The sequence below is a fragment of the Ambystoma mexicanum genome, chromosome 12, assembly GCF_040938575.1.
Source record: "Ambystoma mexicanum isolate Mex_15411 chromosome 12, UKY_AmexF1_1, whole genome shotgun sequence".
NCBI lineage: Eukaryota > Metazoa > Chordata > Amphibia > Caudata > Ambystomatidae > Ambystoma > Ambystoma mexicanum.
Window position 1 is genome coordinate 101,190,683 of NC_090936.1, and position 26,105 is coordinate 101,216,787.

At 44.8% G+C, this 26,105-nt stretch overlaps 1 protein-coding gene across 1 annotated transcript in view; it reads right to left on the reverse strand.

Moving 5' to 3' along the window:
* The window catches only part of PKP2 (plakophilin 2), an 810,521-nt gene that overhangs the window by 628,388 nt on the left and 156,028 nt on the right, over positions 1–26,105 (reverse strand). The window contains exon 3 of the mRNA XM_069628098.1: positions 10,563–11,245. Coding sequence (XP_069484199.1) covers positions 10,563–11,245 — 683 coding nt within the window. The remainder of the gene's footprint in view (positions 1–10,562; positions 11,246–26,105) is intronic.

Below are 26,105 nucleotides of genomic sequence, written 5' to 3' on the forward strand. Positions count from 1 at the left end.
CGCCACTCAAATCAACAATTCCTTAGAGGAACTAGGCTTCACCCAAAAGATCTCGGGTCCTACCTACACTAAAAGGTAGAAGCCTCGACTGGATTGCCGAGCATAACTGCCCAATTACAGTCATGTCCAGAATACCCCAGTCCTGGTCGGACCATCATCTGATTATGCTCACATTAGAGGCCCCAAACCCTATGCACACCGACAGTACAGCCCGAGCTGCCCCTACTAGGAATAAAAGAAATATTACTCCTGAAAACTCATTCCCCTGATATTACCTACCCTTAACGCTATCCCAGACTACACAGAGGCCTTTAACATGGTAGAAACGTATAACCAAGTGATGCTTTCATCCCTTGGCGTCATAGCTCCATTAAAAATGTGTAAGAGCAAACCCCGCAAACACATGAATACTTGGTTCTCTCCACACTTAAAAGCAATTAGACAAGAGAAACGCCGATATGAAAAAACATGGAGACTAGACCCCTCAGAGATAAACCAGACCAACCTGAATAAACAAGCATCCCTCTACAAAAAAGAAATCATCCTTGCTAAACAAACCTCTTACAACCTCCGAATCGCCCAAGCTAAATCTAATACCAAAGAGCTTTTTGCTATTCTAAAAGAGGCAGAATCCCCTATTCAAACCCCAGACTCCTGCATCAAGGACAAAAACGGGTGCTCTGGCATACAAAATGCGCTGGCTGATAAAATCACAACCTTGCAAACGAAGATTAGCAATAAAAAGATACTCTTCTTACTTCCTCTAAACCTAGCAATTTGAATATGATAACGCCACGATCCAGCCTAACACCACCCCCCATGCAGCCATTCCCCAATTTAACTTTCGCGAAGTATCCACTAAAGAGGTTGAAAAAGTCATCCTTACCCTCAAACCCTCTAATTGCCATAGTGACTTATGCCCGGCACAACTCATAAAAGATACAGCTCGCAAACTCTCCCCTTTCATCACTAAACTTATAAATGCATCCTTCACTTCTGGCACCATACCCAATAACTTAACACAATCTTGGGACCTCCGCCGTCTCAAAAAAAAAATGTAGATCCATCCATTCCCAATAATTACCGCCCTATTACCACAGTCCCCTTCTTACTTAAAATCCTTAATAAAACAGCATACCTGCAAATCCAGCACTATCTCGAACACAGCCACCTCTTAGGAGTCCGTCAGTCAGGTTGCAGACCCCAACATGGTACTGAGACAGACCGCTCTTGTAGACCTTAAGGCTCAAATAGATGAGTTGAGAGACTAGGGCAAGACAGCATTACTGCTGCTCCTCGATCTTTCAGCAGCATTTGATCTGGTGGACCATGAGATTTTCTGTAATCACTTAAAATCGGCAGCCCACTTCTCCCAAGAGGCTATCGACTGGATTCAGTCCTTTCTCAATAACAGAACAATGCGAGTCTTCTTATTAGCAGCTGCCGACCCGATGCCCATTACCTGTGGTGTGCTAAGAACCAAGCTATGTGGTCTAACGTTTTGGGTGTGGTAGCCTAGGGGATTACTTTACCTGGACTATTTTGTGGGGGCTATTTAAACCACACCTGAGCAAGACAACACGCTTCGCGTTACTTTGCAGCTTTCAACGTGATGCTCACCGTGTCCAGCTATTTCAGAGAAGCAGAACCTGCAAGGAGACAAAAGGAACACCATTAGCAGACGCATCTTACCTGCAGTCTTCATCTTTAGCCACTCGCAGCTACTGACAACAGCTTCCTCGAATCTGCACGCCTCCCGGACAGAACGACCTGAAAGAGGGAGATAGAGGCAACATTAAAGAAAGCAGTAGAGACATTTACAAATTGCGAACTCCGGACATTACACTTGCGCTGAAGAACACTGCGACCTACAAGGAAGGAAAACACAGGTTAGCAAAGGCAAGACTTTGCAGCGCTGCACATAGCGCTTACCGCATCATAGCGCTCTTAATGCGCCATCATTTACCAGCGGGGCTCAACCAAGCCAGTTCGCCGTGCTGAAGATCTGCATACCTAAGGGAGAAAAAGAGACATTTTAAACAAAGAAAGGCATGCACGATAGCAACAAAACTAAAGAACAGCAATAAGACCTACCTGAACAATATCAACCGTCAGGGAAGTAACTGGACCGCACTCGCCCATGAAAGACACTGCGCCCCTGCAAAGAAGGCAGGACGGCGAGCACGCCTAATTCTACCACAAGGTGAGGAGAGGGTGCCAGAGGGACTGAAATCATACAGGGGTGGAGGGAGGATACTTACCCCAGTCGGTTAGTCTTGAAAACAGCCCTCCTGTATTTTCAGGCAGAACCTTCCCTGCAGACCACATCAGGGCAAAGCTGAGAAGCATACCAGCGAGTAACCCGGCTGGGTGGCGTCCATGTGGATACCAGGTGAACGTAACATATCTCTGGAACAAGAAGATCTGTCAATTGGCTTTCTACGAAAGACAAGATCCTCCTTAAATCCGCCTCCCTGACCCACAAATGTCTCCACCATTCTGCCCCTCAATACCTCATAGGATATTTGTCTGGTGAATCTTGCTGTCATCCCTCCAGAAAGGCGAATTTGAACCTCCTACTGGTGCCTAGATTCAAGCGTACTACCACTGGGCTTTTCTGTCAAAGCAGCACAACAGTGGAACTCTCTACCGCCATCTCTAAAGGAAGATCTGCCCTACTTACAATTCAGAGCGTATCGTATTCATTGGATTAAGGAACATGACGTCTAACGTATTGGTACCTACCGACCGTTCAGCTATAAATTTGTAAACTATGTATATTTTATTCTTTTTGCAATTATGACCCATTGTAAACTATGTATATTTTATTTTTCATGTAATTACGACCCATTGTACTTGTTCTCAATTCTGCTGTTGTGTCTAGCACTGTAACCACAGCTGGACTCTACAGCACCACATGTAACCTAAGCTATACAATCCTCTTGTCGCTTCTGCGCCCGGCTACCTCTGGGTTAGGTGCGCATTACGAAATAACCAAACAAACAAACTCTCAGCCTTCAGCTGCACTTCCCTGGGCTTTCACTCATTGCTAAGGGGAAAGTGACATCCTTCAGGCTGTCAGTACGGAGAAACTTTGTTTCTCTTAGTCTTTCAACTTTGTTGCCACTTTTGGTAACATTTTATCATTGCGCACATTACTGTACCGCACACTGGGGTCCCTGTGTTTTCTGGCCCTAGTCATCCTCCAAGGATTTTGTGGTGATCGTATTTTTACAACTTTTTACGGAGCCATATTGTGCTTACCGCGTTTGGCTCATGACTGTGGCTAGTGTCCGTCAGGGCCATGCCACAAGGTCTTTTGTCTATTCCTTTGGCCATTATGTCCTTGCTCATGGTCTTTGTGACCAGGGACTTCCTTATTTGGACATGCAGTTGTCCACAAAAACCGCTTCTTTTGCGGGCTACTGCAGGTTAATGTGTGTGGGTATCCAGGAAGTGGGCTGGGACGGTCTGCTCCCAATCAACACTAATGGTGCTAGGATGTCTGATGGGCACAAGAGCATGGAGACCCCAGTGGTCCCTGATTGAACCACAGCTGGTGTGCATGCTGATGTGCATGAGTGGGGCAGACCTCCTTGGCTGACCGGGTGCAAGCACTCACTGGACTTTTAGATGGGAGGAGGGGTCCTGAAAGCAGACCAGCATTACAGCAACAGGTCCGAATCGACCCAAGACGGAGCCAGGTATCCAGAGGTGCGAAGCACAATAAAGGACTATCCTGAGACGCGATAAAAAATGTTGGCCCCCTGAGCCCGCTGATGTACCGGTAGATCCCTGCTTTGCACACTCTCAGAGGACCAGCGAAGGTGCTTTGAACTTTTGGATAGGTGGGAATAAAATCACTCAGCGCCTCAGTGTCCCTAGGCAATCCAGTGGACTGTTCAGCTCAAACCATAGCAACCGTGCAGTAGTGTCGCTGTGTCGAGTTTTGACTCGAAAATTTGGGGAATCCTAACTTGCACTGCAAAGCACCTTTCCACTGAATCAAGTTGCCCCAACTGCTTTAGATCGTGAGAGAGAAGACTGCATCAGATTGCGAGAGTTGGGTGCCCCTGCTTCACTGTGCTACAGTGACCGCCACTGAATACGGTTTCCTGCATTCCGTCTTGTGCCGCGAGACCACCGGCATCAGTGTGTTCTTTGTTCATGACACAAATCGGGAGTTAAAGCTCCTGCTACAAACCGGACCTGCGGCTGCACCTGCATTACCTGTGCACTTTGAAGCCAAACCCATAGCTGGAAATCAAACCCCTGATGACTCCTTCCAGACCCGCCAAGTTTGGACCAAAAGGGCTGCAAGTAGTGAAACCACTTACTGGTGGCCCCTTGTTCATCCCTAACATTTTACGCACGGAAAGGATTCCTTGTGGTCCTCTCTTTGGCTTCGGTAGGTAGCCTCAACTTCCTAAAGTCGATCGAAAGTTGGGAATATTCATTGCAGCAGATCCTCCCATGACTCTTGGAACCTGTTGTCACTGTGAGAATTCTGCCCCCAACTTCTCCAATTCTCTAAAAAGGTACTTTGTGACTTTTACGCACGATCGAGCGCACGGGACATTGAGCACACGGCTCCATTCATCGTAGAACTGGACTTATAAAGTTAGGGTTTTCACTTCTGAAGTTCATCTATGCTCTGAAAGTTATTTGCCATTTCCTTTGAAGGTAATTTGCAGAGTTATTAACTTGATCGCATTTGACTCCAGTTACTGTATATATTTTATATAGAGTGTTGCTTGTGTGGTATTTGCTATTGCTTTTCATTATTCATTTGTGTTTTTTTCCGGGCCTAATAAATAGTATTTTTGTGTATGCTATTGTTGAATGGTAATTCTTGATGTTTCACTGTGTGTGCTCATTGAAGACCGCCAATCACCCTCACTCCTCCTGAGATTTCTCCTTGGCTGCTCTGCAAGCTGCAGTGAATTGGTCTGACGCTATTCCCAGAAGTTTCCCCACGTTTCACCAACAAGGGTGGCATCCTAAACCACTGTCCATCAGGCCAGAGTTTAGAAATCCATTGTAAAAATAGCTAGTTGGCTTTTACCTGTATACTTGCCTTACAGATGTCGTTTTTAGAGTTAATGGTCTGTGTTCAAGTCAAGTTCATATTTTGTTCAGAGACTTGCTTGGAAATTGTGTTATTTAATGTAATCCCGTGTTTTGGTTGCTTTTGCTCCAGACTCCTCTCTGAAGAGTATCGCCTACCCACAGTACCAAAGTAGAGGCGAAGGAGGTGTATATAGTTTACTTTATACCTAGCAGAGCTTCATGACTGAGACACCACTGAGCAGAGTGGTGGTACAAGTGAGGGCAAACTCCATGGAAGCCTTTGCTCGCTGTACTGCTGATCAGCAGCTAGCAGTGTCAAAGCCAGCTTTTAGTAGTTCTTTTGCCAGAAAAAGCTCTAGCTGAAAACCGTTCCCTGGCACATCCGTTCACCTCCCCTTTTAGGAGACCAATGTGAATCTTGCATGCAAAAACTGTCTTCAGGCAAGACTGAAAATACACTGCTAGGTTTTGAAATCCAAATGTATAGGCATCTACATCTGTGTATGTGTAGAAGAAACGCTTTTGCAGAATTCCCCCACCCCCAAAATAAAAGAAAATGGAATAAAATGCACAAATCTGAGTATTGCATTGGCTCTCCCGATTTCATCCCCATAAATTACAAAATGGTAGGTTGCTGTGTGGTACATTTTATCCTGGATTTTATGAAATGGGGTCCCCAATACCTTCCCACTAGCAACCCTTTACCACCCCCACACACTCCATGCCCCACTACAGATCTCATTCCCCCCCACCAGGATGAAACCGTCAAGAAGTGACTTACCACTTTGTTTTTTACAAGGATTAAACAGAACTGGGTGCATTGGGCAATGAATCAACAGGCGCGTTCATGATATGATATGGCATCAATAACGCGCCTGTACACAAGTGTTTCGGGGATTAAGCAAGTGAGTAGAATTGTAATGTAAGGTGGTCTTAAATAAAACAAAATGTCTGCCCTTTTGACTGGGGCATGGCTCTGGAAGGTGCGAGGCAGGATGGCAGGTATACATACTGAAGTGTGTATGGGTGCAGGCTTGAAGTAACAGCTTCCTGTTTGGCATGTTTCTAGGTGGTTCCTATATAGGGACAATAGAAGAGATGAATCAGCAAGCTCAAGATGACATGAACATGCCGAAGATGACGAAGAGCAAGTGGCATAAGTGCCAAACTGACACGTAGATGCACTAGACCCGAAGCAGATATGCACTCACCATGAAGAAACTCAGACTATAGGTCAAACTTGCACTTAGACATGAAGAAAACGACCTGCACCAATAGATACTAGTAACACAACGTAATCAATGTAAATGTTGAAACGCAAGATGAACGAAGCACACACAAAGCTTGGAATCTTGCTAAACGTAGAAATGCAATGGTAACGAGTGGCCATGTTGGACAAATGGGCAGCAAAACCACGCTCGAGTGAATGGGAAGCATCGAAGAAGCCTCAAAACTGTAGGGAGATACCGCCTGCTGAATTAGCTAAAAATAAAGACCTTTGCAGGCCAGTAGCTGCACAGCCCTCTCCAAGGTTACTGCAGAAAGGAAGGTTTGGATAGCTCCAAAGGGAACAGAAGATAATTCCTAAGCGTTGGACACATTGTTCTTAGATTAGGTAAACGAATACCGCGCCTCAGTGCCAGGTGCCCATTAATTCGAAGTCTAATACTGGAAGAAAAACAGCTCTAGCCAGTCTCCAGTGGCCAGAGAAGGCAAGGTGACACGTGTTAATAGGAGCTCAAATCTTAATAAAAGCCAAGCAGAAAAAGTCAGAACGTGGTCTCATCACATATGACCTATGATTGGAAAACCATGTTCATTCATTAAGCTACAGACAGACATCTGCCTCGAATCCCATAAGATTTCCAGAATGAGAGGTGCTGAACAAGGCCAGGTTCAAAGCTAGATAACCTGGCGTCTGGCCTAGGAAACCAGGGATGGTTTCTTATTTACTTGGAAGACGCAGTTCCTGGATGTCGCTCCCCCACCACTATTTCCGCTCATGTGCTAAATGAACTGCCAACTATTCAAGGTTCGTCAGTAAGATGCCAACCAATGAAAATCCCTAAAGCTATGCCACCCTGAAATTGTTGGAGTAGCCAATTACAAATAAGAAAGTCATCCTCTCAACAGCAGGTATCATTTTAGGGGTGGTCCAAGGTGGGGCCATCAAATAAGCCTGTGCAATGAAAAGACTAACACCTATGCATCATATATGTAGGTAATCCCCCCTAACCAATCCCCAGACCCTATAGGTTTTTTTTTTGCATTTAAGATTGTGATGTTACTTCCGCTATGATGCTTTTTATAACTTGTTTTGTATTGCACCGAGATATCTCCCGGTTTGGAGCACTATATAAATAATAAACAAATAAGACTGAGAGCGTTGGAGACTCAAGTGCTTTTCTCCCATCCACTTTTTAAATGGATTGTTAATAAAACAGGTCTTTGCCATTTACCATGACTATTCCCTTTATTGTGCACAAGACTTCCTGGCCTACCTGTTCCCCTAGCCCTGGGACTTTCCAGGGCTCTCTGTACACATGGTAGCAGTATGGATGGTTCAGTTCAGGCCCTCGGGTAGTTGACACCCCACGCTGTGAGCCTGAGGACTGCGGAGTGACTCAAGTTGGTCGCTAGGAGCCCCCTCGGAGAAAATCCTGCCTGGTCCCCACAGGGTGAGGTTGAGTGGCCAATTGAGAAAGGGTCGATACCAAAGGCCTTGGCCGATCCACGGATGCAAGTTTAGAGCATCGTAGTATCCAAACAATGGAGGTTGTCTTCTGAAAAAAATATAACAAGAACACAGGATCCAAGGCGACTGGGGACTTGAAAGCTATCGGACAAAAACATGGGAGTTAACCTAATAAAGACATCTGTCATATCCTGTTATCTTGGAGACCCATGAGAATTGGAGCAGAGTAGAATACGAGTGGAACCAGAAGCTCCGGGGCAAAGGCGAACCCACTGGAGCAGAACGACAAAACTAAGGGTTGGGAAACCCTGAAGTTCCCTGCAGAAGGTCGTTGCCTCCGAAAAAACCGGGAGAGCCAAATCCCAAACAAGAATACTACATAGTGTTTCAAGGATACCAGCAACCCTCCCGGGTGAACGACAGAGTTGAGGAGGAGAGGCCAAGCCTGTGGTATTAACTTTGACTCCTGAATTGAAGCCGCAAAGTGAATGAACTCTGAAATGCATAAGGCTCTAGATAAACCCTGGCAAAAGGGGAAGTGAAAAGGTGAACGCTTGAAGAGGAAGATCTTTTAGAACTTTTTGCTTATGGTACAGAACTACCAAGACCAAAAGACACTGGAGCAAAGAACATAAGAGTGTGAGTTGAAGAGAAAGTCGAAGTGGTCCTGCGGAGGTCTATGGTAAAAGCCTTGCACATTTTCGAAAAGGCCTGAGACAGACTGAGGGAGACCAGAAGTGTGATAAGTTAGGGAAGGGAACCCCTGACAAATGTGAATTCAGCTTGGGGAAGGGAAGCCTTACAAAAGTGGTGTGATTGCAAGGTCCGAGCCCGGCTGAGGGAGATCTGTGTGAACTTTTTGTTGAACTATGATTTATTCAGAGGTCTGACGCTGACCGAGGGAGACCTATGTGAACGTTTTTTTTAACTATAATTTATTGAGAGGCCTGAGCCCGACACAGGGAGACCTAGATGAAATATTTATTGAACTGTGAAAGAACTTTGGTGAACTGAAAAACCAGTGACTTTAACGTGGAAGGCCAAGCGGGCCTCAACCCACGTTTCGAAATACTTCTTGATAACCAGAGCCAGAGTGAGTCACCCTGCCTATGGGGGGGCCTCCTTATTCCGTGCTGTCTAATGTGGGATGGAGAGCTAACTCAGCCATCTTGATTCTTTATGTTATAACACTGCCTTTTCTTTGCATACATATTCCCCTTAACATGCTTTTTGTATAAAACCTAGGGAAGGCATTAGGCTTTGTTAGTAGAGGCCATTTTGATTTAACAGACTAACTAGGACTGTGTTTACTTTATTATTTGAAGTTAGAGACTACTCCCATCATAGTGATAGGGCAAAGTAGGAGTTTTTCTCCAAAGCCCACAAATCAAAAAGGTTTTGAAATTGTATCTCTATCGTCAGTGTCATACTTGTGATATAATGTCTTCCTTACAATTCCTACAGTTGCAATACTAGCATTATCTGGCATGCTGAAAAATCTGGTATACATTGGTCATCTACAGCCTGAAAATGCCTTTGAAAAAACTCCCATGTACTTTGTGACTTGAGATCTTTTTTAATGTGTCAGTCTGCCAAACATTTAAAATTGTGTTGCCATTTTTCATTTTTTTTTTTTTTTTATAGGGATCTTACTTAAAATGCACCATGTTAACCCACTATTTAAAAGAGGAAAATAACCTTGATAAGTTTGGGCTACCTCTCTACACTTCGTCGCACATGCTCAGTACTTATAGATTTATATCAACCCATTTAAAAAAAACACAGGAAAAGAAAAATAGACAATTAGGTCCCAGAGTCCCACACATGCTGTCCAATCATCATACTATATAATAAAAGGCCCGATGTATGTTTATTCCAGGTCGTCCTGCCCGCTTCGCCTGCTATCACCGCTAGAGGGAGCTGATGCCTTCCGCATACAATAAGACTTCAAGTTCATCTTCCAGGTGAACAAAATATGTATTTCAACAGGGATACCATACAATTAGCTGCAGAAAAGGCGCAAGATAGGGAAACCACTTCAACAGAATACTTCAAGTTGCATACACTAAATATATACATTCAAAACAAAATTAATTTGATCAAGTAGTATTTCTCTAACAAAATACATTTTTATAATGTACTTGGTTATTATGTAATTATTTGCTGTAATATGTCTTGGTATGTATTACATCAATAATATTCATCCTGTAAGTTTTAAACTTTGACTTAAATTTAATGATCTCAGGTCCACTTCAAATCATGCTGCAAGTGATTTGTATTACTCTGACATCCCTCAATATAATGAGTCCAAAATCAATAAGTGGAATCCAAGAAGGTGCAGATACAATTGGCCTTATGTACTAGGTTTAACTTTCAATGGATTCTGTGAGATTGTGTTTGAGGTTACTGCTCCTCCACGTAAAAGGAACAAAGATCCTTTACAAATAAAAGTGCTTCTATTAACATAAATTACATTAAAATACACCACATAATATATTTACACTCTAAAAACGTTTTCATTTACGCACATTTGGCCGTGTACACAGGCTTTTCCACTGGTAGGTTATATTTAAGCTATTGGATTGGTTTGCAAACCTACCTTTACTTCAAAACAATCATCTCCCCCACCCTCATGCTGCAAATTTAGTGCAGTTAATAAGGGTGTTAATGGCATCGGGGTAAAGCCAGGGCACGTTTTAATCAAGTACAAAGGTAATTGAAAAATTCAAGCCGGAAGGAACATCTTGCCAATACAACAAACTAGTGTCGCCGCAAATTGCTTTAGTGTAAGCCTCACCCCACTTGAGATCCGGTTTGAACAGCTTCTTTATTTTGCCCAAGTATGCCACTTCCAGTTGCTGCTCCTGTAACAGCAGTTATGATCGTTCTCTTTACCCCTGGATCTGTAGCCCCACTGGCCATGGACGCTTGCTGAGAAGTGCCCTGGCCAGCATGCATGCTTCTGAAAGTACTCTGGTTCCAGTTAGACCTCACATATTGTTGACTGGAAGGCACCACGGTCGTCTGCACCATGGTTCCAGTCTGTCCCACTGCAGCAGTCCCAGAAGAATAGTATTCTTTATCAATCAGGTTGTTCATACTGCGACTGTTACCCGACATTTGGTACAGAAGTCCAGTTGGGCTAGAGGGTAGGCTGCCGACCATATATACAGGATTTCGCAGAGTACCAACATGGACTTGCTTTTTGAAAGTGCTCTGCTGCCACTGGTGCATATTCTGACCAGCAACGTCAGAGCGGGCGTATCGCGGGGCAGTGGCAGCAGCCTTCCTGCTTTCTTGAAATCTCTGGCTTGGTGACAGTGTGTCTCTGTAGCCATTTCCAGCTGCAGTGGGGCAACGCTCAGGTGAAATTTCTCGTCTCAAAGGCTGGGCTTGCGACTTGTCTTCCATTGTGCGGTAAGAACTATGTACTGATGGCCCGCCAGCCCATCCGTTTCCAGATCCATGGAGGTTGTATTCCTGCAAAAGAAAAATAAAAGTGAATACTCCCAAAGCCATTTATGGGTTGTATGCATGATAAGACCAAGGTTTGATTTGAGCACCATTTTAGTAGTCCTGGTTATTGTGTGGCTAGATTGTCAATCCTCATTGAAGCTTGTATGTCCCGGCATATGCAATTTTCAATACGGTTACACCATTATGAAGAGCGCTAAAGTCTCAAAAGCCATTGCAACAGCCATTTCCCACTGCAAGTTTCTATGCATCATCATTTTAGTATGTGGCAATGATAGAATTAGCAACTTTAAGTGCCCACACAACGAAAACTGCAGTTTTTACAATGCCACAAAGTGTGCTGATGTGGAAGGGATGACAAAGGAAATCTACAGATCTGCACCACCAAATTTCCAATTTTCTACCTGAGTTTTCTTGCTGCAAGAACAAGTTATTTCAAAATCTATAACCAAGATAGCTATATACGTGGCATTTTTTGGCAAGTAAAAAACAAAGGACGCTCAGATTGAGCAGCGACATCCATTTGGAAACAAAACCCTACAACAAAAGAAAATTCGGAGGATCTTCTTTCTCTCGCCTCGCCCCAAAAACTTGGAATGAGCTACCGAATAACATACATAGCACAAGAAATCACCTACTATTCAGAAAACTCTTCAAATCTTGGCTCTTCACCCCCATAACTAGGAGAACACTTGCAGGGGCATATACACAGCTGAAACAATGCTAAGTGAAGAAACCGATTCTCCCTATCCCTCCCACCCCTCAGCTATCACCCATAAACAGAAGTTAATGAAGATCAATTTATGGCATATCAACTTACCAACTGAGAGATGAATAGGATAGGACGATACCATAAAATGAACACTAATAGATCAGGATGGAGTGGCATAGACGATAATAATTGGTCATTTATAACACGCTTAATACCCAGAGGTTTCTAAGCACGGACCAGGGGATTGAACCTGGGTTGCTCCGCGCAGTCTTGCTTCCAAGGTGAGCACGTTGCCCCCAAGCTATCCTCCCGAGGATATATCAAGAATAGCTTGGCCTACAGACTACACACAGGCAACAATGGACCACCAACAGAAAATAGATTGCATACGAGTGGTTGACTGCTAATTTACAGTACCAATACCAAAGTGAGGAGACAAGACACGTCCTTTCCTATCACATCAAGTTCAAAACACTGCTGGGAACGTGCCACGCCATCACCCATAATTATACTGACAGGAAAGAACGTGGAAAACATGCCCACCCATAGGACAACCAGTACATAGAACAAGATTTATAAGGACTAAGATATATAACCCACTAACGCTGTACTCAAATCTCTGCATACCCAACTCACACGAAAATCCATACAACCATCTTCTCACTCAGCAAACCGCACGTACTTCACCACACCGCAACAAACACATGAACCGCACCAACGGCACTCCAGGTCTCGCATTAGTAGGATAGTCACACCAAAGCTCAGCGCACAGTGAAAACCTAACTGAAGCTGCCAACAGCACACCACTTCTCTCACTTTGCTACTCCCTCTTCACCCGACTAACCCATCCCGCCTTTTTGTTTGCAGATCCGCCTGAGCGCCTGGGGACCAATTCTGGTGGTGACGGTGCACGGTACAAATACCTTTAACATTAACTTGCTAACAGCAGAAAACCACTGAAGTTCAGAGAAAAGATCATTCAATATTTGGGTTCAATACAACTAAACTATAGAATGAAGAACACTTGAGCTGAAAACCTTCGTCAATCATTGCAAAGAGGGAAATGATTGGCTAGTTTTACAGTGCAACATCAGATTACTTATTAGATTTCGGCCAGTTCTCTCTGCACCCTGAATAACAAAGAAAAGGAAAACAAGAAAACACCACAAAAGGGGAACATTATCGATGTGATTACACAAGAAGACAGCAGTCAGACAATCGGCTTAAATGTGAAAAAAATAAAGCCATTGTATTAGTGAATACCAATTCAGACAGAGCCATAACATAGCACAGGTGTCCACCATTCCAGGCAACATACTGAATTCCAGGTTTTCCATCCCTGCAAAACTATCATTTTCAGGCTCTGTGTTGGAGGTGCGTCACTATTCAGATGCATAAATGTTTAGGCAATGTGGTTATGGTTGATAGGATGGGTATGCCTAGACATGTATCCCAAGCTTACTGTGCACTCTAGACGCAAGCTACACCACAGAGTAAGCCAAATGAGGCCGAAACATGGTTGAGGTTGCGTGGTGTCCTTCAGAAGGTACGCAACCTAACCATTTGAACCAGACTGCCCCTTTAGGGGTGGGTAGGACGAAGCCTGATTTGCATTTGGTCTTTCACAAAGATTGTCTCGATCAATGCCAGTGGTTAAGTTCATTCAAAACCATCCGGCCATCAGTGTTCAGTTGTGTTAATGGTATAAATGTTATAACTATGCTTAAAGACCATTTTAAACATATCGATTTTAATATACACAAAGATTTGGTATTGTAGCAGCGTTATTATACTAATACTTTCATGTGGTTTTACATTTTTACTCATGGTACCTTAAATCTGGAATAGAAATTTGGTATGAAGCAGTGGAACTCCTCATACCATGTGAGTTGTTAGCAGATGGTGTCCCGTGTACCAACACCAGAAAAATAAGGATTTGTTGAGGGTCTAGTAATAGCTCCTGGTTATCTGGCATCACCCTGTGAGACACCCAACTCTTTGGAACGTGGAGCTAGTACCTAGCAAGTTGCAAATAGAGTTTGTATACGAGAGACAGACTATATCCATTTGTCCATTATATATGAACCATTAGTGTCTAAATGTCTTCAAGATGTGTGAAACTGCTCCCTTAGACAAATGCTCAAATTGTTAGAATTATAAATATCCAGAAAAAAAAGAAGAAGAAAATTAGAATGGTCCGCATTTCTGCTGTACCAAAATTACATACAGCTGAAAATGTTGAACAATTCTACCATACCTGACCATTATAGAGAACAAGCGACGCAGGGGTTTCACCCGCACCCTTGTTGACTATAATGGCAACGGGGGTGTCCCCTGCTTTCAAAATAAAGTAAATGAAAAAAACCTGCAGCGGTAGTTCCCATCCACGTAAGTGAAGCGACCTGGCATCACAGCGAGATAGGGAGTCGGCAGCACACTTCGCTGTGTGCCGCCAAAGGGTAAGTAAGGTGGTGGGGGGAAGCGTGGTCACAGAGGGGAATTTTCGCGTAGGGGTGATGTTCGCGATTATTTAGTTTTTCGAAAATTTCGAATTTAGAATTGTGGATTTGCAATAATCAGGGAGACCCAGAATAAATGTCACATAGGTCTGTTTGTATGGCACCTATTGGCCCGAGGAGTCAAAAGTAGCTTCTGTTGGTATCAAGCTAACCAGGCTCTTCTGGGCTACAAGCAGAAGCTTGTTTATATCCTTTCAAAATAAGGGAATGAAAAGGACAAATACTCATTGTTTAATATATAGCAAACACCCCTGCATTCGGGGGGGGGGCGGGGGAGGGAGTGGAGGGAGAGCAGACATGGTTGGTAATGGGCAGCAGATCTGAGAAGGCCAGAGCTAATGCAGGGCCACTGTCCGCCCCCAAATATGGTGGTTATCGCCATTTACAACCCGGGGCGCCATCTACGGTGGTACTGAAGTTTTAAATATTGTTATTTTTTGGGAAATTATTATTAGGATATTCATTGAGCACAGACCTAGCATTAGGAAGCAATGCAACCATTTCCAATCATAGGAGAAAGACCAAGGTTAGGGAGTGGAAATCTAACAGGGAAGGGAAGGCAAGTGTCAGCAATGGGTCTACAAGTAGCCAGCGGATGAAACCGTGGACATCAGATCCCACAGTCTCAGGTATTGTGGGGAGAGGATGGTGTGTGGACCTGGGCGTTATAGGGAGGAGCCATACCCTTAAGAGGGTGGTCTTGAGATCCTTCCTGAACTGTAGAAGCAAGGGAGCAAGTCAACTGATTCAGCACATTGTGCAAACCCCATTTTCCATATAAAAACTAAGGAAGATGGCCACCATGGGACATAGTGAAAGGAGCGAGTGCCTTTTCCATTACTTAACCGACATCGCTGCTGGGGAGAAAATAAAAACAAGGCACACAGGGGAGGTGAACTTAGACCGCAGGCAGCAGTCACGGATGGATTTGGCCTTCGTTCCCGACCAAACAAACAATTAGCCAGACGCTCTCCCCAGAAACGGATAGTATTGCAGCATTAATTCAATACAGAAGTAAAGTGGAAGAGGGACTTCGACAACTGCCTGAACCAATGTAACTTTGGCCAATTTGGAATGGTAGAACGGAGGGAAAGGTGGAAGTACAGTTGGTTGCTTTGCATAGGGATTGAGATGGTATCTCACATAACATGTAAATGGATGGTTTACAGGAGAGTGCTGATAAAGAAATAAAGGGGCAAAGGCACACTGATTCTTATATAGCGAACAAAAAACAAACGCACGTTTGGGGGCAGACAGGAATGCTAATGGCCCATCAGCCCGAGCTAAAGAAGGCCACAGTGAAACCTACAAGAAATAACTTTGCAAGGAAATGATAATTTTACATGGACCAAACTTTCAGGGAGTAATCAAAAGCAAACATACTTTGATCAAGAAAGAACGGCTGGTAACCAGGTACAGTGCTCCGCACCAATGGAAAAAGACTGTTAAACTCTTCAGAATATTATACAGACCAATTCTAAGAGGACACAAATCTAGAATGAGTTCCTTGAACTTTATGAATGAAGGAGTAAAGCACACAGTGGTAGAAGAAGTTGATAATCAAGGTTAAAGACACAAACCCAATAATTTGTGTAGCATGTACCAAATGCCATCGAGAGATGGAGGAAAGAACAATGCGGTCTACATTGGTTAAATTAGGTTTTTAAAGGTTCTTTACAATTACAGCCAGGGCTAGATAAATAACCTATAATATATATGTATCAAAGCCTCTTTGGCTTTGAATGCTGACCGTGCACTGACCCTAGGGGACGCAGCACCCCTGAGCTTCAGGATGGTAGTAACCCCGGAGGTTCCGCACAGCGGCCTCGTCATCATAGCCATACCAAATGCCCATTCAGGCACAGCAGAAGACGGCTTTAGAGAAAAACCCACCCACATGGGCAACATAGGAACAAGTCCTTTTAAGGGAACACCAAAACCTACAGGGCCCTTTGGAACCAATGGGCCAGACAAGGGACCTCTTAAGGGAACAGAGGAGCAAAGGTCCTGCGGCGCAGTGACAAATGCGTGGATGGGCAGTCCCTGCGTGCTCTCATCAAAGTACAGAAAGGACACAAGATTAGAAGAGGCAGGAGTTGAAAACGCTAAAATCGCAGACTTGGCTCCTTAGGCTGGGGTCCAGCAGTCACTGGAGATTGGAGACAGGCCCGAAGTACTACAATTCCAATCCACCCAGCAACAAGTTTGTATACAAGAGTGTTCCTTACCCCAAAGAGGCTGGAAGGAGGGGCTAAGGCATTATACAATCCAAGACAGTGTCATTGTGGGAGTTAGGAGGAAACAGAATATTACCAGGAGCTGCAGGCCGGAGCGTGGAGGAGACCGGAGAGGAGGAGCTGGAAGGCGAAAGGGAGAGGAAAGTGGCAGTAGAAAACAAACAAAAAAATAAAGATAAAAAGGTACTTTGGAGGAGGCAGGAATTAACAAGGAGAGAGAGCTGAATCGAAGGAGGAAGCAGGCATTTGTCAGAATGTTGGTCTGAAAGATATAAAAGGAGGAACTTGAACATTTGTAGTTGGAAGAGGCAGGAGAAAATTACATAACATTTGGCAGTATTTTAGGATGGGGTTGACTGAATCGAGGAAAGGTCAGGGGGAGGTTGGCCCAGTATAAGAAGGTTGGGGGAAAACTAGGAGGGGAATGGCGACTTGGCAGGGGTAAAAGGTTCGTTAGGGTAGGTGGTTTGAAGTGAGATGCAAGGGAATGGGGAGGAGGTGCTAGGAGGAGAGACACAAGGTTATAGAAGGGGAGGCAAGGGAGGTAGAGAGGAGCATTAAGGAGGTGGTTGGAGAAGACACTGGAGAAGCTGTGGAGGTGAGTTCTCAGATAAAGATGGAGATCATTAAAGTGATCCACTAAAGGCAGGAGGAAGGGGAGGCTTAGAGGAGCAAAGGAGAGAGACTGAGGAGGAAGAGGAGATGGGCCAAGACTAACCGTGGTAGAGAGAGAGAAGGGGGAAGAGAGAGAAAGAGGGGAAAGAGAGAAAGGGGGGAAAGAGAAAGAGGGGGAAGAGAAAGAGGGGGACAGAAAAAGGGGGAGAGAAAAAGGGGGAGAGAAAAAAGGGGGAGAGAAAGATTCCCTAGTCATTATCTGTGTGCAGATGGGCTGCACAACGTGGGGACTCAGAGTGAAGGTGGCGTACCTTCAAACACTTCGCAAATGCATTAAACCATCACCTTCACGCCACTTCAACTAAGATTTGTCTTAGTGAATTCAAGTGTGTTGTTCTCTCTCACACCACAAATGGGACTGTTCTCTCTCGCACCACCAATAGGACTAAAGTGTGTACTTTTCATATCACAGATACACTATTGAAGATTTTCAGTAGGTTTCTAAACTACGCCGCCATGGGATTTCTTTAGGCCCATTGTCGGTTTACAGCACACACTGACTATGGCTTGAGGTCGTAGCCAGTAGCAGAGTTTGAGAAACCGCAAAGGGAATGGGCAAGATATTTGGTGTTTTAGAACACATTTAGAAAAGCGTTTTTACACCCCGCCCCCTTTGTTCTCGCAAGAATGTACAGCAAATTTACCACGAAAACGGCTTGCATCGATGAAAAAGAAAAAAAACATAACTATGGCGACTTTCTATCCCAGAAAAGCTTCAGTTGCCTCACTGCACCTTGGGAGATGTATACAAAAAGTGTGGCATGGAGCACCCCATTCTCCGTCAAGGTTTTAAAACGACTATATGGATTTACACCAAGCCTCCAAAATAAAAAATAAAATTACAAAATGCACATGTGCAGTGCCAAGCTGGTTAGTTATTTGGGGCAAATCCGTCCCGCGGTATGCACTGTGCGCCTGTTCAGAGGAAGCATCTTTCTGGCCACAAGAAAAATAGGATTTGTCAAACCCCCGCCCCCCCCCCCCCCCCCATTTCTTTTTAAAGGTTTGAGGCCTTGGACGCATTTTCCACATTTTTACATTTGGGGGGGCCCGGGCCAAATTTAAAAATGTTGACCGATTCATCAAACAAGTCCAAACTAGTGACAAAGAATGTTTGCAAAAGTGGTTAAGTTTCACCTAGTTACCACCCTACAAATATATAGATGGATTATTGTGTTACGACGCATTCTAGGGAAAGTCACAATTCTTACTTTTGTTTGATTTTTAGAGCTGGGTTTCATGTGACTCTATAAATGTGCAGGAGACTGGTTTTATGCGCACATGCTTGATATGTGAAGCGTTGCCCTGGCCGCCATGGCTGAAAGGCAGTCCCATACAAATACACAAACTTCTCTGGAAATCACTTGCATTACTAGTGGAGCCCTTTGCAGCTGTGTTCTCGCGATACGTGCTCTAGGGACACGTGCACTCTTCTATCACACACACACACACACACACACACTAAAACACCCCCCCCCCCCCAGATGCAAGGGTGTGTAGTTTTACACTGTGGTCCCTGATGCATGGATTAAAGTATTCGCAATGTGAATAGCGCGGCCACCCCCCCTAGGCGATCACCTGTATCAAATCTCCCCCTGCAAGGAGCCCAAGGTAGTCACACCAGCCCCATCGCTGCGGCTTAATCCTAGCCCATGGCGACCCCTCCCAGACACCCCCGCCCCCACCTCCTCTCCACTTGCACAGCTCCGGTGATGCGCCCCTGCCCACATCCCTTCCGACTCATTCGTCGGCTGCCCCCACTGGCAGCGCCTCAAAGCTCCGCGGAAGCACTTCACTCCTCGCTGGATACCCGCCCCTCCTAGTATGCGTTTATGAACCCAATCTGACCTGCTTGACGCAAACACAGATTAGACTACACAAGGTTTGTAAGCCTTTTAGCGAAATAATGGCAGGCAGGTGTTGTTTCCTTTAGTAAATATGCGGCCTGTGATTGTATAAAATCAAGTTGGGCAACCAGCTGGGAGCGTGAGTTACGATTGTAATAAAACTATATTTAGCTCAAAAACAACCCGTTTCTTGTCCCACAATTTTGGGGTGGGATTGTCCTAATGGGGAGTGTTAGATCAGGGGTGTCGTCTCCATGAAAAGCATGGTAAGGTTAAGATGCCTTTATTACCCTTTGCATGTTCTACATACCTCCTAACTGGAAACCGATACTTCAACCTTCCAATCGCCACAGTCACTTGACACTCCATCCCAGCAGCCCACCAATCAATTGTCACGATCACTGACATTCCATCCCAGCAGCCCACCAATCAATTGTCACGATCACCGACATTCCATCCCAGCAGCCCACCAATCAATTGTCACGATCACCGACATTCCATCCCAGCAGCCCACCAATCAATTGCCACAATCACTGACATTCCATCCCAGCAGCCCACCAATGGGGATAGAGTCCTTTTCTTTTAAAATGATGCCCCAAGTCACCTGGCGGTGGCACCAAAAGCAAACGTAAAAGGATGCCCACTTCGTTCTGTATCCTGCTGTCATTTTCATCTTGTGTAACTGCGGCAGTGGGCAGAGACTACAATGGTTCCTTGTGGAAAGGCTGGACGAACATCCTCGCCCTTAGCACTAAAGGGGTAGGAAATCTTTGTTGATCGTGCACCTGTACAGCCTTTTTTGGTTATTGTAGTCAACTAACTGGAATCGCCATCTGAAGAGTTCGTTACCCGCTCTTGTGCAGTCAGCGTCCCATGGCCAACTGCTGCCTTCAGGGCAGTGTTGGCATGCCTGCTCCATTCACAAGCCCCGATTAGGCGTGCTCATTTCTGTAGGTCCTTGTATTCCTGCCTGCTCCTACAATAAATAGATGGATACACGCTGGTGATGGAGGAGGAGGATCACTGAGCCCAACAGGGCTACCAACACCTTATGTAGTGGGGTTGTATTTAATTTAAGTTGTATTTATTCGTTTCATGTTATTCATGTGTTTTATCTCTGTCTCGCGCCTGCGTTTACTTTCATAGTGTCTGGAGGCAGAGACGAGGCGGATGAGGCGGAGCGTTGGTGATGAAGTCCGAGCGGGCCTCTAAATAAAGTTTGGCTTTGCACGTACCCTCTCTCTCGTGCCTCGTTCTTACATCTGCCCATGCCGACCTCACGTCGAACCGCCTCCAGTCCTTCATATTGGGACCTCTGGAGGACCGAAATTGGGTTTCCTCTGAAAATGGGCTTTTATTGAAGCCATACAACAACGTTTTGTAGGGTGGTTTAAAAGAAGAATTTTTGAATGTTGCATTGGTCTTCCGAATGAACCAATGTATATGCATGCATTATACATGGAGAATGCACGTTTTAACTCTGCCATGGAAAGAACGTGGAGGGTGAACAATGCTCATCACCCTGAAGATGGGGCTTCGTTTAACAAAATACAGCAGGCAGGGCGCACCGGTGAGAAGACTGAAGACACCCTGCAGACCATCAGGCCCCTGGCACTGGGGGGGGGGGAGGGGGGCTTGTCAAGGAGCACCCAACAAAAGCCATTGGATTACCTGCGCAAGATCACGTGAAACTAGTCTTCGCTGCCGTCCTTCATTTCCGTGCCTTAAATTCACGACTCCCACTTCACAGCACTTGATGGGGGTGGGCAAATATCCCATCATTCTTCAGTGTTTCCACGGCAACGAATAGAGCCACGACAGATCCGAATTATATCTGAACTGGCATGGCTGATCAGTCGGCTCCTCTGCCAGTGATTTTCTAATACATATTTGTCGAATATGCCAATTTTGGTAATCCTCTTCTCTTGCCCACGCAGCCGGGAGCACCATATATTGTGGGAATATAGGAAGTAGAGAGTGAGGAGCATGGACAATCCCTGCACCGTGCTGGTGGGACTTTTGAAGGATGCAAGATGCATCTTAAGCCCGGGGTAAATGTTCAGTTGAATGTTTTGTTTGAGGATCACTGGATTTAATGTGCAGTTCTATTTTCACTCCTTTCCTTGCCCTTCTCTGGAACAGTTAGGCGGCAATTCCAGAGGAAGCGCTCCGCTGCTTTTCTTTCTTTGTGGCTATAAGCCTGAAACGTTCTCACAAAATGCAGGCAACAAGGGAGGCAGCTCAAATTACTCAAGCTCGATTTTTATTTCTTGAAGACCAAATACCTATTTGGACAGAATCTTCTAAAGCAGAAGGATCGACTGGAAAACCTACAGAAAGAAGAAACTTCTAAATTGTGGGAGGAGTGTTCGCTACAAAATTATCTGGATGTGGGACATATCCCACAAGGCTTACGCATTCCTGTTACCCCAAAATGTGACGGCTAGGACCTGGCTGTGCTTTAAGAGTGGGGTGAGGAAACTAATGTTCACCCACATTTTTGACCATACTAGTAAAATATGCAAAATCAGACTGCCATTATTTTCCAGAAGATAGATGAGGCAATAAACAAATATACAAAATACTGAAATAGATCAATGCTGGCGCGTAATGTATTTCCCTAAGTCTAGTCGCATATGAGGAGGAAATTAAGCAACGCAAAAGCATAACTTTTTGCGAGTTAAGTTAGATTTTGAGACCAGCAGAGTATACTTTTGCAATAAAATGTGATGCCTTCATGAAACAGTTTGTGGAGGGTCAAGACACAATTGTCCCCTCTAGTGATCTACCTTTCTCCTCATCAGCAGAATCGGATGCTTTCAGCAGTGTTGTAAAACCACCTGCTAAACCTCTGCATTTTTTTGTTTTTGTCTTTTTTGTTTTTTATGTTTTACAAGAGATGCAACGTTTTCCAAGGGAGGGAAAACATACAACCAGCAAAGACGCCTTGGAAGACGTTTTACAACAAGAAACTAAAGCCGAGGAGGAAGAGGCAAACGCATCAAAATCAAGGCAATCCAAAAGAGACGGGCGTGCTATGGCACACAGAGCAGGAAGTAGAGGCTGCGTCTTTAACCTAGATAATCAACTTAACCGATCATACTCCAACTCACGATCAAACAGACGTGGTTAAATTGGGTTTACATTTTTGTCCCTCGAGTGGGTAATTGTACACACTTATTTGGACTTTGACCAATTTATGCAAAAGCTTAACCTAACTAAATACTTTCGGTCAATCCGCCCATAGAAATTAAACCCATGCGTACTACTAATTTGGAAATATCTGACTTGCCTACTTTGTTGGACATGGCTGATTTGGCAGAAATACCTTGTGAGGATAATGGGAATGATTTAACACATTTTCAGATTAAAATTGATTCGTCTAAAAGTACTAGTATTATACCTAAAATCAAAATGTAATCCTCCTGGATCTATAGGCTGTCTGGAGGCGTTTCAGGATCTAGTTATTAATGATTTGAGAAAGAAACAGCATAATTTCGACTTCACTCCTAGGAATTTAACTTTTTGGCAGAAACAAACCTTGTCTGAAATGACACATCTGACCGATTTGATTATGAAGCCATGTGATAAGGGCTCAAACATAGTATATTTTGGATATGCTTTCATTTTGTTTGGCCCACAATATATTTTTGTTTAATGGTTCTTTACACCACCAGATGGGGGCAACTTTTGCAAAATCGTTTGCCAACCTCACCATGGGTTGGTGGGAAAGGAATATAGTTCGGTCCCCTGAAAACGAGAGATTTACTGAGAAAATAGTCTGTTGGCTGCAGTTTATTAAAGACCTTTTTATCATTTGAAAAGGTGATGAAAAAGCATGGCTGAGAATTTGTACAAGTTCTTAATACCAATGGGCTGAACCTGCACTTCACTGAACTGCATAATACTTCCAAAATAGTGTTTCGGGATGTGGAAGGGAGTATTACTCCAAATGGAGTGAATACTTCAGTCCATTGTAAACCTACTGGTTTGAATACTCCACTTGAGACAAGCAGTATCCCTCCTGCTGCATGTATCAAAAGCATTCCGTATGGAGAATTGATACGTTTGAGGCGCAATTGTTCCTACTTTTGTTGATTTTGATACAGAATGTTCAAATGTAGCTCATTTTTTTACCTGAGATTATCCAGAGAAAAATAATGAGAGCATTTTTGAAAGCTAGAACTCTTAAAAGGATGCTCTTCTCATTAAAACCACAGGGAGTACATTCAGGAATCTGACTTATTCTGATTTATGGTTCAGAGTCATCAGTGTTAGAAAAGATTTCTTAATTGTGGGTAATTTTCCTTCCATGTGGCAACCCCTAAACTTTTTGCTGTTGTTTTCACCATGATCTCTACTTTGCCAGAGAAGTGCAGCCTTCTGCCGCACTCCTCTGGGCTTTCGCTCCATTCTTACGGGGAAACTGACATGCCCTTAAGACAGTCAGTACCGGGAAACGCTGTTTTCCGTAGTTTCTTTATCATGTTGCAGCTTTCGTGCAACATGACACAAGAGGGCACTGTAAGCTAAGTTACTGCTCTCTTGGGTCTCTAGTCTTCTACAGGCCCTAGATACTCTGTTTGGATTGTAAATGATCGGTGCAAGTGAATCACGGACGGGAATGGTGGCAGCGATCGTTTCTTGTGTTTTTGAGCTCCTTTTGGCGTTGTAAGCCCGTTTCTCGTGCTTAGCCCAAAATGGTGGCCTGGCTCCCAAAATGGCCAGACCACGAGGCTCCTTTGTCCTGTCCGCTGACCGTCTTGCCCCCTTCACCTTCCCCAGGTCGAGCCGACCCGGGGCCTTGCTTATTTGGGCATGTACTTTCCCGCGAAACACAGATGCTTTCGCGGGCTTCTACAGGCCTTGTGTGTGCCTCCAGGATGTGGGCTGGGATGTCTGGTCCCAATGCACATCCTGGGTGCTAGAGAGTCTAGTGTGGTGTGAATGCCTGGGACCACCATGGTCCGTGATAGGTCCACGTATGGTGTGAGTGTTTGATAAGCGGATCTCCCATTGGGTCCCCTCCGTTTTGGCGCGAAGGGAACCGTGGATAAGAGGGGGCTGGAAACGCCACTACCATGTCGATCTCCTGAGTTCACGAACAAGGGAATACAGGAGCCAAGTATCCTGCAACCACGAGGCTGAACCGAGGAATCGCTGGTGACCCGCTGAAGGACTGCTCCTCTACAGTGCTGTCGCTTTGTGAAACCCTTTCTACCTCTGATCGAACCAGAAGGCCTGTACTGGTACTTCGACCCTTGGAATAGCGGGGAGAGCTATTCTCGGCATCTTCACCATCTCCTGCACGTAAGCCTTCAGAAGTGTCTCTGGCCCATCCAGCAGACTGACCAGCCTACCCAGGAGTCTTGCTCTGTAACCGCCGTCAGGTTGTGTTGTATTTCGTGCCCTTGTCACTCTCACACGATTCGTACACTTGGCATTCCCAGGTCTGAAGTGAGTAGTGTACATTTGGCTGAGATACACACGGCCGCTCCGTTGCCCTGATGTGGTAACAAACTGTGCGGGTTCACTGCGTTTGGGACACCCTCAACTCAACTCTGCTGCTGCAGAATCTACACGACGACAGACGTCCCCTGTTCCCCTGAACCTGCCAGCACTGAAACGGACGCGGAGAAGCCTGGGTCTGCTTGCATTGGGGACCGGTGAGTAGCATAGCTAGGAACTGGTCGCCCTCCTGCAGGAGCCCATAGCTTTTCCCCGCTGTGTCAAAGAGCACGCCTTTCCGTACTTGCGCTCTGCTTCTGCCCACAGTGGAGGCTGCGCTTGAGTCGCGGAACTCTGTTCATCTTCTTTTGTGCACCGAACTGAACTGCCTGATTCCCTCGAAGAGACTCCCCTTTTTGCCCGTTGGCACCAGCGTGTGCAGGTACTTTTGAGCACAAGGCTGCACTCTTCGTAGGGCTTGGACTTCCTTTTAGTTAGGTGCCTCTGAAGGCGGACTGGGTCTAATTATTATTTCGCACTGCCTGTTTTCCTCCCCTTCTAGGTGGACTACACATTTTGTGCGTCTCACTCTTTAGACTTGTTTGTATTTGTATATATATATTGTATTGGTTTGGTATGTGTTGGTTTACTAGAGTTTTATTGTGATTTCCCGCTACGGTCATTGTTGCAAAGGCCTTGGAATAAATGCGTCTATATTTTTAATATAACACCTGTTTGGAGTAATTAGTAAGTGTCCTTGCTTTGTGTGCTCATTGCGGGCTTTGTCACCCTCACCCCTCTTGAGACCTAGTCTTGACCGCCGCGATCGCTACCCCGATTGGTCTGGCTTGTCCAGAGGTTACCCTGTTCCAAGTAATTAGGTTGGCCTTCTGAACCTCTGCGCCTCCAGGACAGAGTTCAGAAATCTGTCTTAACAATCAGAAATGTGTTTCATCATCAATAAGTATTGGCATGGTCTTAAGACTGAAAGATCTATGCCAGGCATGATCTCAGTGGCCTAGTGTGACATGTTGTAAGTCTCCTTAAACAAAAGACAAATTGGTTTCTAGTTTTCAATCTCCTACAAAAGTTTAAACTACCAATTGGCTTTCGGGGCTGTCTTTAGGCTTTTATAAATTCCAAAAATTCAAAGTATGTCAATTTGCAACTTCCCAAACCACTTTTAAAGATCCTGTGGTGAATTCTAATTATACCATTCAGCAGAGAATAACCTGTGAACATGAATTTTTGGTACACGTTTCATGATGTCCTTGCAACAAATGGTATATGGGGCGTACCATTTGCAAATTAAAGATGAGAATCTTAAAACATATCCGAGCCATACCCATTCATGATCGAATTGCAAAGCACCTCGCTAGCACGAGTATTGGTAGCATCATCCACAATACTTCTCCAAGTTACCCGCCT